We start from the raw sequence: 12,573 nt of genomic DNA on the forward strand, positions 1-12,573 counted from the left end.
AAGACATGTTGTTGTGTTAGAATCATATTAAAAAAAAATTGAAGAAATATATTTTGAACCAATATTTCATCATCCATTGTCATATGGGTGTTAGTGTCTTATTTGTATATCCGATCATTTGAGAGTTGTAAACGCATAGCTTAATATACTATTCTTATTTACGAAAGTTTTGTTGTGTTGTGTTAGTGTTTGTAGGTCGCGTGCGTCTTCTGAGTTTTCCCTATTGCAGGCTTTGAAGAAGAAAAAACGAACGAACAATGGAGAAAATGATGCGACTCAGATCACTTTTCCGATCACTGAGTTGCAGATCTTATCACGCTTTTTCTTCCACCAAGCATATCCTTCCTTCAACCTCTCTTCTCTCTCATTCTCCCAATCACTTTCCTTCTCCCTCTTCCTCAGGTACTTTCTCTCTCCTACCGTTTCCTCTTTTCTATTCTGTTAGGTTTTCCTTCCGCATCGCTTTTTTCTTTAATCCGACGTCGTTCGCACTTTTCCCCGCACAATTCGATCCATTTTTTTTCAAATTCAATTAATCTGATTCAATTTCAATGTACTGGTATATGACGCTTATACGGACAATAAGACGGTGTAATACGGTTCGTCTTCCGATTATTGTGACTGGAATTATTTTTTATACTTCGATTCGTAACTAACTCCACAATTGAATCAATCTGTAGTTATAGTACCGGCTCTGTATTCTGGTTAACAAATTGACGATGATTTTCGTGTTGTTAGTGGCATCGTTCTCTTTCATGATGAAATTGGTTATTCATCAAAGAAAAAAATGTTGTATCTGGTTCACTTTCGAAGTGCTGAGGTTTTTTGAGACTTGTTTGGTGAACTTCCCGATTAGAACATGCTGGAATAGAAAATAAGAAGATAAAATGAACTAGCTAGGTTTCTCTTGTGAGTTAAAATTAGTTTTGCATGAGTTAAAATCAACCCTGGAGAAGCTGAATCTGAATGTGTCTATAAATTAGATTGTGCATCAATTAGTTTTAACTAATGAGAGAAGTTTAGTTTATTTTGTCTTCTTATTTTATTCCTCTGTAAGTGTTAGTGAGAAATTTATCGAAATGGAATCTTTGTTGATTGAGCTAGAGTGTTGTGTTTGAGGATGGCTGTCGTATGCTGAATTGGTTTTGCTTCTGAAAAACATGAACAGAATGCAGGTCTCCTTTCTCGATGGGTTTAGGGAGCATGCGATTCTTTAGCGAAGATGTGACTCACATGCCCAATATTAAAGACCCTGAACTGTACAATGCTTTCAAGGATTTGTTGGCTGTAAATTGGAGTGAGCTTCCGGATTCTGTTGTTCATGACGTTAAGAATGTGTTGTCTAGAAACACTGATGACAAGGCTGGCAAGGAGGTTGTGGAGAATGTGTTCCGAGCAGCTGAAGCTGTTGAGGAGTTTGGTGGGATTCTAGTCAGCTTGAAACTGGAAATTGATGACAGCATTGGAGTGAGCGGCGAGGTATTTCTCGTTTAAACTTGCACCTGTAAAGTTGCACTATTGCATTCTATTCAATTTTTCCCATCACATTAGGCTGCTAATGATTGGTTTTCTTTTTGTAGGATGTAAAGCCATTGCCTAATCATATAAAAAATGCTCTTAATCTCATTTTTGATCGTTACTCCACCTATTTGAATTCCTTTGGACCGGACGAGAATTATCTGCGGAAGAAGGTGGAGATAGAGTTGGGCGCAAGCATGATTAACTTAAAGATGAGATGCAGTGGCCTTGGTGCTGAATGGGGAAAGGTATCATCTAACATTTTCACTTGTTATTGCCTATTTATATAGTAGTTTGTGCATGGTAGCCAATGGGATATGTACTGCTTCTCTCTCTTTTTCTCACATGACATACGCATAAAATCTCACTTCCATCATTGAATGAGGAATATGAGGTGAGACATACCCAAAATCTGTCATTCCCTGGGGCCAACACCATGGCACTGCCATTTGAAGATACACCAGTGGAAGTTTATGGCAAGGATCCCCAAAACCATCACGGCAGATGTCATCAACAACTCCGATTTCCAATTTTTGTGTGCACTTGCAAGTTGCAACATGGTTTAATTCTTTAGATCTTTGAAAAATGTGTTGTCAAATGTTATTGTGTCTTGTTTTCTGGAATGTCATTTTAACTTTTTGCATGTGCTTTTTTAAATTCCTCCTTGCATTGTTTAGTTGGTAGTCTATCTATCCTATATAGTTATTAATAAGAAAAATGTAAGTAGCATGGATATACCTTCAGAAAATAACTAAAAAAGAAGAAAAAATGTTAGGAAATTTGTTGTGATAAGTCAATTGCGTTTTTTTTTTTGTTTTTCAACTTTCTTTTTTTCTCTTTCCCACCATGATTGGTTAGTACTTTTAGCATTTGCGGTACCCTTTGTTCAATTACTTCCATGGCAAATAGCATTGCTACATTCAAAATTACAGACCAATTCCCATTCCGTTATCTAAATCTGAGGTTTCTGTTGCAGGTTACTGTTCTTGGAACTTCTGGACTTGCGGGTTCATATGTTGAGCAAAGAGCTTAGAAGAAAGATTCAAGAAACAGAGCATGTAATTGTTTGTTACCCTTCCATTGGTTTTCTCCTGATCTTTTTGTTGTCAAGCGTTTGATAGCATAGAAATAAGAGCGCTTAACTCTGTTAACTGGGATTATCCTTAAACAGCGTTTTCTTTCATTTTGAATGTCATTTTCCTCAAGTTAACAAGTAAATGACAAGTCAAGAAGTTATTTAATTATATCGAGCTACTCATTTGTATAAATGCATGTAGCCTGCAAGAACATTCCGAACAGAACAGGAAAAGCTAGCAACACCTTTTCATCACATGTATACATTAAAATTTATTGAAATTCACAAAATTTTGCTTCTCGTAACAAAAAGTTATACTTGCAAGCAGTTATGATCATGGTTGTCAAACTCGCGAGTCAACTCGTTGACTCGTCCGAGTTCACGTTTCCACTTTGCCTTACCGAGTTAACTCGGTAGCAGACTCGGTTTTGAGGTAAACTCGGTGGACTCGGTGTGGAATCGGTAGACTCGGTGTGGACTCGCGACTCTGGTCCGAGTTGGCGAGTCCAGCTGGGTTTTTTTTTTAAAAACAAAACTGTGTCGTTTTGAATGGGGGCCTGAATGAAATAAAAAAACTTAGGTTTTTGCATTTCGTTTTGTGTTTCCGTTTTGTTCTGTGGAGTGTAGCATAGCAGCGATCGATTGAGTTGTGAGTTGTAGTGGTGGTGGTGGTCGCGTCGCAAGTTGCAGTGGTGGTGGTCGCGAGTTGCTGCAGGTTGCTGTAGGTGGTGCGGTGGTCGCGTCGGGAGTTGCTGTAGGTGGTGGTGTCGCGTTGCTGCAAGTGGGGCGTCGCGGTGGTGCGTTGCGGAGGTCGCATCGGGAGTTGCTGCAGGTGGTGGTGTCGCGTTGCTGCAGGTGGGGCGTCGCGGTGGTGCGTTGCTGCTCATCATATAAGGTTAGAGTTTGGTGGTGTGAAATTAGGGTAGGAAAGGGAAGGGATTATTAGGGTTCTGTTTTTTTTTAATTGGCTGCAGAATGGACTGTTTTTTAATTGAGAATAGTTGCTGGTTGCCCTGCACTTTTGTTTTTTTTTTACAGAAATTGAATTTGGAGGAGCAGTATTTTTGTTAAGAAATGTCTGGGAGTGGATCAAATTCAAGTGAGCTCAATAGAACTACATCTGCATCTTCTAATAGAAGTAAAAATGCTCCAGGAAATAGAACTGATGTTGGATGGAAGCATGTGATAGATATTAATGGCAATGGTAAAAAAGTGAAGTGTAGTTATTGTTCAAAGACTATGAGTGGAGGAATCTTTAGGTTCAAACATCATCTGGCTGGAACTAGGGAGGACTCTGAACCTTGTTATTCTGTTCCAGAAGAAATAAGAGATTTGATGATAAAAATTGTTGCAGAAGCTAAGCAAGCCTCTTTGAAAAAAAGAAAGTTAAATATAATTGATGAAGACCAAGGATGTGAGGGGCTTGAAGAAAGACAACATATATTTGGTTCTAAAGGAAAAGAAAAAGTTGGTAGTAAGGGGGCAGTTCAAGCTACCATAAATCAAATGATGAAGAAAGGTTATAAAGAAGAAGTGGATGCTCAAGTTGCTGAATTTTTTTACACAAGTGCCATTCCGTTTAATGTAATTAAAAATCCAGCTTTTACAAAGATGTGTGAAATGATTGGAAAATATGGAGCTGGCTATAAACCTCCATCTTATCATGATATTAGAGAAAAACTATTGAAGCAAGCAATTGACAAAACTGATTTAGTGCTTCAAGAATACAAGGAAGAGTGGAAGAAAACAGGTTGCACAATCATGTCTGATGGGTGGACAGATAAAAAGAGGCGTTCTATTTGCAACTTCTTGGTAAATAGTCCTAAAGGGACTGTTTTTATGTATTCATTGGACACCTCGGACATATCAAAAACTGCAGATAAAGTTTTTAAGATGCTGGATGATGTTGTTGAATTAGTTGGAGAAGAAAATGTGGTACAAGTGGTGACTGATAATGCTGCAAATTTCAAGGCAGCTGGAGAGTTGTTGATGCAAAAAAGGGAGCATTTGTATTGGACCCCATGTGCTGCCCACTGCATTGATTTGATTTTTGAAGATTTTGAAAAGAAGTTGAAGGTCCATGAGCTTACTATCAAGAAAGGAAGAAAGATCACCACTTATATTTATGGCAGATCAATGCTAATCAGCATGTTGAAGAAGTTCACAAAAGAAAGAGACTTGATAAGACCGGGTGTAACTAGATTTGCCACCGCTTATTTAACTCTAGGTTGTCTTCATGAACTGAAAGCCTCATTATTGACCATGTTCAGTTCTGAAGAATGGAAAACAAGTAAATTTGGAACTTCACAAGAGGGGAAAAAGGTTGAAAATATGATATTAGACAACCGATTTTGGAAGAATATCTCCACGTGCCTCAAAGTTGCTGCCCCTCTTATGGTGGTCCTAAGATTGGTGGATTCAGATGCAAAACCTGCAATGGGTTTCATATATGAAGAGATGGATCGTGCAAAGGAGAAGATTAAGAACAATTTTAATCATATTAAGAAAAGGTAAAAATTTTATAGCTTTTCTCTTTAAAAATTTAATTACTCCTTCTTCTTCTATTACTTATATGATAGTTGGTTGGTTGATATTGATTACTATTGAATGAATGTATGTAGCTATGAAGAGGTTTGGCAAATAATTGATGCAAGATGGGATAATCAACTTCATAGGCCTCTGCATGCAGCTGCATACTATCTTAATCCACAATTCCATTATGAACCTGAGTTTAGATATGATGATCCTGAGGTGAAAGAAGGCTTGTATACATCCATGAGAAGATTGGTTAAGGATGCTGCTGAAAGAAGGATAATTAATGTGCAACTTGTTGAGTATCATTTTGGTAGAGGAGCCTTTGCAATGGATGACGCAAAGGAAAGTAGAAAAACAATACTTCCTGGAGAATGGTGGGAGATGTTTGGGTATAGAACTCCTGAGTTGAAGAGGTTTGCTATCCGAATTCTAAGCTTGACTTGTAGCTCTTCTGGATGTGAGCGAAATTGGAGCTCATTTGAAATGGTAATTGAAGTTATTTATAATTTCTTTATTTAGTTTTATATGGTTAGTTACTAAATTTCCTTTTTAATATAGGTTCATACAAAGAGAAGAAACCGTTTGCATCAGAAAAAGATGAATGATTTGGTGTATGTCATGTACAACTTGAAGTTGAGTAATAAGCAAATTAGAAAAACAGTTGCTCTTCCCTTTGATGATATTCAATCAGATGATGAATGGATAACTGAAGAGGGAGATAATATTGATGAGATTGATCAAGTTCAAGATGCAAATGTTCACTTAAATCCGGCAATAACAGTTCCAACTCTAGATGCATTTGATCTTGAAAATTTGACTTTTGATGTCAATGTGGATGAAGATGAAGATGAAGATGGAGATGATGATGGAGATGATGATGGAGATGATGGAGAGGATATCATTAGAGGATTGGACATGGAAATTTGAATTTCTAATTATTTAATTTCTATGACTTGAATTGAACAATTTAACTTTTGTAGTATTTGTATGACCTTCTTTATTTGAGACTTTGAAGTTAGATGATTTGGTATATTATTAATTCTCATTCAGGACTAAATGTAGTTATTTACACTATTTTTTTTTTTTTAATATGAAAGTAGACTCTTACGAGTCTACGAGTCGAGTCTACGGAGCTCCCACGAGTCTACGTAGACTCGCGAGTTTGACAACCATGGTTATGATAAATTACTGAAATGCATATTCATTAAAGAATGCGCTGACATTTGTATTAGACAAAGACGTGAAATGGTTACCCTTTTTCTTTTTTTTTAATGGTACATTGATAACCCACATTTCTTATACAATTACCAATACTATTATTTTAATAATTTTTTTATATCATTTAATTTTAAACTTACTTTTTATTATATATATTTATTTTTAAATTCATCACATCAAAAATTGTATATAATTTTATAAATTAATTTCATAGAGGGATGCTACTTTTATAACGACAGTTAAAAATTGATGCCCTTTGTTATGAGATGAGAAGAACCACACCATATGCACCAAGAACTGCTCCAAATCATCAATTCTATAAACTGGGACTGTAGTGAATATATGAATAAGTTTTGTCTCCATCAGATAAAAAAGATCGAAGTTATGATGTTCTTTTAATAAATTGATCTGATTGAATAAACGTATAGCTCACATCTAAATCTGGTCGATTCAACCAGTATGCAATCAAAGATCGTGTCATTCTTGTCAGATTAATGAATCAAGTGTTACGCAATTGTGCAAGAGTTTGTTTATCTCAGTTCTCGTATATGTTAAAACTAAACATAGTCTATATGTAGCTTGAGCTATATATCCATTATTCCATCATCTTCAACTAACTTCTCTTACAAGTACACTAGAGATAACTAGAACAGAAAAGACAGAGCAAGTATAATAACTTCAGATAACTTTGGTACTTCTTTGTATTTTGCGTGACAACCATGACTCAGATGGTGACTTAGGCAGTGGTGGAAGTAGCACAGCTTTCCGGCACAGCCCAAAAGGCCACCCTTGGCAGTGGCAGAACTCTTGAATTATTGAACGCCTCCAATGCTCTGACATGTCAACCCCACTCATGCTTGAACATCTAGACAGGTTGGTCTTCACAGAAAAAAATGGCTGCTCACTCACAGCATTCGAAGAACAGCATGACAGACAACTTTTGACGGAGAAAAACTCTTCTCTTTCATCATCTTCTCCATCACCTATCACCACCCTTGGTTGTGGTGATGCCATTGTCACATACAGTTCCCTTGTTGCAGGAGAATCTGTCCAGGAAAAGTCATCTCTCAATGGGCTTGGCTTCAGCTTTTGTTTCTCCATAGCTCGGCTTCTAACTACCGAAACAACCATCTGAGAAAACAGTACACCATAGAACAATGAGAACAACTGAGATCACTTCATAGCTCAACATAGAATTCACCTTATTAACATGTTTGGTTTTCCAAAATCATGTTGAGACGTGATTGTGAAGAATAAAGATATTGGTTTTATATGAGATGAATTCTGAAGTCATATAACAACTAATAAGATCATATAATAATTGATATATTCATAGTGATGTTATACAAATGTTCTCCTGTTTGGTTTCAGGTAGAAAAACTGATTCTGAGTTTAGAATTGATTGAGCTGAAACAACTTAGTAGATAAAAATTTTCATGATGAATTTTATCACTAGCTTTTAAAATACATAAATCATGTCACTTTAAAATCAATTTTAGTTAAAATAATTTTCCTTCAAAATCATTTTTTCAAACCCCCTCTCAAGAACTTTTCAAAGTGAAGAACTTTTCAGAAGGGTTTGATGAAGGTACTTCATGTATGTACCTCATCAACATCTTCAATGATGGGGCACTCCTCCTCAAGGCTTGCAGTAGAAAGCCTGCGGCTAAAAGTTTGACAGTGGGAAAATACTTCTTTCAGAGTCCCTGCAAGGAATTTGCATCTCTTGTTATGGTTCGCTGACTCCTCATGGTAGAAGACACCACCCATGCTTGGAATTACTTGATCAACTTTTCACATAAGATGAGAGGATATATATTACAAACACTTGGTGTGTGCTGATACTCAAATTAATATGCTTCATTGATAGTGGCCTGTTACTGAAACCCCCACTAAGCTTTCCGTTCTTTAAGGTAAAGGAAAGTTAAATGGGCTACAAACACTTTCAATGAATGGCAAGAAAATCCACCTAGTCTTCAAATGTATCTTTGACTGCTTCAAGTAGCAAGCCCTTCACTCTTTTTGGTCCATTATTTTTTTAACCATGTTATCAATTAGAAGTATTTGTTAATTTTAGTGAAATTCTTCCTCTACCTCGCACCTATCGTGTCCATATTAATTGTAAAACCTCTATTTTAAAGTTTTTAAAAAATTCTAAAAGGGTTTTTTTAGATAACCTCTTCATCTCATATCTCTCTTCTAAACATAACTCTAGCGTTAGAGAGAATAGTTCCATTATTTGAGTGTGTAAAAGATAGTTAACGAGAAAATTATCTCTGTTCGATGTTTTCAGTGTGAATTTTTTTTTTTTTTTAGTTTTGTATGCCATTTTTCGTTTTGCTGATTTTTTTTTCTGAGTTTTGTGACTTTTGAATTGTACCACCATAAAAAATAACATAAAATTTATCTTAATCGTTAACGTTCAACACCACTAACAATCAATCAACAAAAACAACCGTCACTACTTGAATATGAAAAAATAAGATATCACATTTTTCATCTTACTCAAATATATTGTTAGAATTAAAAATGTACCGAATTACAGAAAGAAGGTATGGAGGGATAGGTAAAATTTGACTAATTTTATTGATTTCTAACATTTGTCACAAGAAAAACCCAACTGGCTAAGTGATTTTTTCTTGCAATCACATTTTTATATACCTAAAGTCTTAAATTCAGAAATCTTATATAAGAAGATCAACCCCACTTCAAGTCTAAACAATGACTTGTTGCAAACTTTGTTGTATCTATTTTAATCTAATTATCTTTGTGTATAAGTAGTGGTGCTTATTCAGAGTTACACTTGAAGCTAAAGTCATGCTTAACAGGACGTGCCACCCAACAAAAGCAAGTGCTATATCTGATAAATTTGTGTTAAATGGTAAGTAGTAATCCTCCAATTGAAGTTATTTGGTGCAAAGATAATGCAGAAAGGGACAACAGAATCGCTAAGGTTTGCCCTAAGTGGCCCTCTTAAAATTGACTCCCATGACATGACATCAAAGCAGATTCTGTTGGACGTGCAAAAAGATTAATTTCGAGAAAAGAGAAAAGTAAAAGTTCTGCTGAGTCATTCAAAAAAAAGTGCAGAGGAATGCCTTATTTGGATTTTATAATATAGAGAGATAATGAATGAAAAAGGGAAAAGAAAGAAGAAAAAACTAATGAAAACTAAGATAATTTAGATTAAGCAAAAAAAACGAAAAAATAAGTTATTTTTAATATTAGTAATTTATTTTATTAATTATTTATTATTATTATGATTGAAAATGTTACAATTTAATATATTATGTGGAAAGACTACGTATTTTGAATATACATGGAAAAAATATTCAAATATTTATAACATATATGTAATGTAAATATTTAATGATATTAAAATTAGTGGAAAGAAATGGCATTTCCGCATGCGTCTACTTTTTTGTTATAATAAAAAAATATTTAATTAAAAAGTAATTATTAAAATAAACTACTATCAAAACTATAAAAAAATATATATAGATAAATAATTAATTATATTTTATTAATTTTATGATATTTTTAATCTTTCAATTAATTATGTTTATAAGGATAGAAATGGTGAAAAAGTACGTATACAGCATAGTAGTTACAAAAACACAATTCCACAATTCGTATATGTACATTTAAAAATAATTACAAAATACTCATTTATTATACAGTAGCGAAAACTTAACTGACATTTTCATTTTTTAAATTTAAATAATTCAGTTTTAAAATACATATATATTTCTAAAAAATATGTGTTAATTATTTTAAGTGAAAATTTAGATGTTTATATTTGGAGAGAGTAATAACGCATTTTTATTAAATAAAAAATTGTTTTTATTTACTGAAAGATAAAATTATTTAATAAAAAAATTACAACAAAGATAATATATATATATATATATATTATAAAACGATAAATTGTCAAATAAAAATAAAACATTAAAGATTATTAAAAAATATATTCTTTATATAATGATATATATATTCAATTGATCTTTTTTTTTCTTCATGTTGAAAATTGTCTGCTTTTTTTTGTTATTTTTTCTCCTCATATCAACAAGATAAGAGATCATTTAGTGAGACCAATTATTTCCAAGCACTCTAAACTCAACATTTTTATCTAGACACAAAACTTAAGTTCTTTTAGAATAATATAGAAAAAATAGTGAATTAAGTTCTTTTAAAATAATATAGAAAAAAAATGATTAAGTTCTTTTAGAATAATATAGGGAAAAAACCGTGACTTAAGTTATTTTAGAATAACATGGAAAAAAATTACTGAAGTTCTTTTAATAATATGGAAAAAAAAATGAGAAAGTGAAAAGAGAATAAAATATACTGAAAAATGAAGTGGTTATACTAAGTAAAAGTGAGTAAACAATTTATATATGCAGATCTTCCATTGGAATGAAAGGGGAAAAAAATGAAAAGGTATTTGTTATGAAAAAAATCACTATATCTTTCAAATCCATATCATTTTAATTTTAAATTTCAAAATAAAATGTTGATGTATGCATATTTGATTATCTTCCACAAGTCCATAATCATGTATGTCACTTTCCATTTCCTTGAAACAGTGATATTAATGCATACATAATCAATATGTGTACACACTAAATCAAATTATAATACATTTTATGGTTATATAATCGATTATAAAACATGCCTATGATTATGTATTTCAGTTGTGATTGTAAAATTCACTTTATGGATCAAGAATTCATTGCTGGGAGTGAAGAATTAAGGTGGATGAGGGTTGAAGAATGCAAGATTTGTTCTTGGGTGAGCCAATTAGAGGAGCAAAAATGTGCAAGTGATGGATTCATTGTTGGAGGGATAATTTTTCAAACATGTATATACCAGTTTGAGCTTGACTTTCACTGCAAATCTCACTCTTAATTGGCGAAAAGTAACACCAGTGAAAACCCTAAGAACTTCCTTTGTCATCCCCTGAAAATCAGCTCAAACAATCCATTACAATCATCTCTAATCCAAAGTTAAGTTTGGATCTAACTCATATGTACAAAACTGAGTTTCTGCAAGTAATTTTTCTTCTACAAAATTGAGTTTCTGAGTAAAACTTTTATGTGAAATTATCAAGAATCAATGTATTTGTCATTGATTCTTCATGGATGCTACATTCTAAGATGTTGTTAACAATAAATAATGGCAAATTTTATGGTGAATTTTACATTGCTTGTTTCAATTCAATAGGAACGGTGATATTTTGTTCTTACTTGAGAAAATACATTCCCTGTCAATGTTGCTATAGGTAGAATTTGGGAGTAACAAAACCAGGTATCATCGATCACAATCATATTCCGAACAATAGTGATACAGAAAAACAAGATCAATTCGAAAGAACTTACAGTTCAAGATTCACCAGAATCGTGACGAAACGAAACGACGCGTTGTCATTTGGAGGAGGCTGGAAGGTGGCGAGAGGCGAGAGCGATGAGCGAGTTGAGTTTTGCGAGCGCGGAGGCCTTGTCGGGAGGGCACTTCGCGAGAGAGAGGTTCAGAGATTGGAGCGCCTCGTCCAGCTTGCCGGCGGCGAGGGCGGCGCAGCCCGCCTTGTATGCCTCATCGGCCACGCGCGCGTCGTATCCCTCGTCGGCGTCGAGCATAGCGGTGGCGCGTGAGTGTTCCAGAGCCGAGATCGCGGAATCGATCTCCGCCATCAGCGCCTCCGGCGTCGCCGCGATTATCTTCACGCCGTCGAACACGTTCCAGAGGTGGACTCTATCCGAACCCGAACCCGAACCCGAACTTGAACCCGAACCTGAACCCATGTCCACGAGATCCCGTTAATCGGTTAGTAATTGACGAGAAAAAGAGAAAAACGATGAAAGACTGTTAACAAAGGGGAAAAGTTGCTCAAAAGCGTCTGAAATTATTTGTTGTGAACATATTCCTAAACAATTTTGTTTAAGCACAATTCTCAATTTTTATACTATTGTTATTGAAAAAATATAAATAAATAAATAGTTTGAACAAGTTTTGATAATTAAATAATAATTACAAAAACCATACAGATTTACATATTCAAAAAGTGTTTTATGACCATCTGATAAAAGAATTATACTTTATATAACTTTTAAATATCAATAAACTTATTATATACTCATAATTAGATGATAGTATACAATTATTTTATATTGCCAATGCATAATCTTTTATTTTAATAATACTAATAATAAAAGTTATTTGTAATTAAA

The 12,573-nt window shown here is 34.1% G+C and overlaps 3 protein-coding genes across 4 annotated transcripts; 2 read left to right on the forward strand and 1 right to left on the reverse strand.

Moving 5' to 3' along the window:
- The first annotated feature begins 24 nt into the window (after positions 1-24).
- SDH5 (succinate dehydrogenase 5) lies at positions 25-2,759 on the forward strand. The gene is made up of 4 exons (XM_068619638.2): positions 25-402; positions 1,169-1,479; positions 1,581-1,766; positions 2,495-2,759. Exons 1-4 carry the CDS (start codon positions 258-260, stop codon positions 2,549-2,551), a joined length of 699 nt encoding a protein of 232 aa, XP_068475739.1. The 5' UTR covers positions 25-257; the 3' UTR covers positions 2,552-2,759.
- Positions 2,760-3,465: 706 nt separating this feature from the next.
- LOC137816485 (uncharacterized) lies at positions 3,466-6,302 on the forward strand. The gene is made up of 3 exons (XM_068619637.2): positions 3,466-5,103; positions 5,215-5,614; positions 5,687-6,302. The coding sequence occupies exons 1-3, from the start codon at positions 3,668-3,670 to the stop codon at positions 6,053-6,055; spliced, it is 2,205 nt and encodes a 734-aa protein (XP_068475738.2). The 5' UTR covers positions 3,466-3,667; the 3' UTR covers positions 6,056-6,302.
- Positions 6,303-6,860: 558 nt separating this feature from the next.
- LOC137816479 (uncharacterized) lies at positions 6,861-12,260 on the reverse strand. Of its 2 annotated transcripts, XM_068619629.2 has the most exons (3): positions 11,725-12,260; positions 7,952-8,136; positions 6,861-7,477 (listed from the first exon to the last, which is right to left on the reverse strand). In XM_068619629.2, exons 2-3 carry the CDS (start codon positions 8,114-8,116, stop codon positions 7,025-7,027), a joined length of 618 nt encoding a protein of 205 aa, XP_068475730.1. In that variant the 5' UTR covers positions 8,117-8,136; positions 11,725-12,260; the 3' UTR covers positions 6,861-7,024. The 2 variants fall into 2 exon arrangements, with proteins under 2 accessions (XP_068475730.1, XP_090154070.1); XM_090297944.1 differs by lacking the exon at positions 11,725-12,260 and having other exon boundaries at positions 7,952-9,453.
- Between the last annotated feature and the right edge of the window lie 313 nt (positions 12,261-12,573).

The sequence above is a fragment of the Phaseolus vulgaris genome, chromosome 1 (genome assembly GCF_051622355.1).
Source record: "Phaseolus vulgaris cultivar YP4 chromosome 1, ASM5162235v1, whole genome shotgun sequence".
NCBI lineage: Eukaryota > Viridiplantae > Streptophyta > Magnoliopsida > Fabales > Fabaceae > Phaseolus > Phaseolus vulgaris.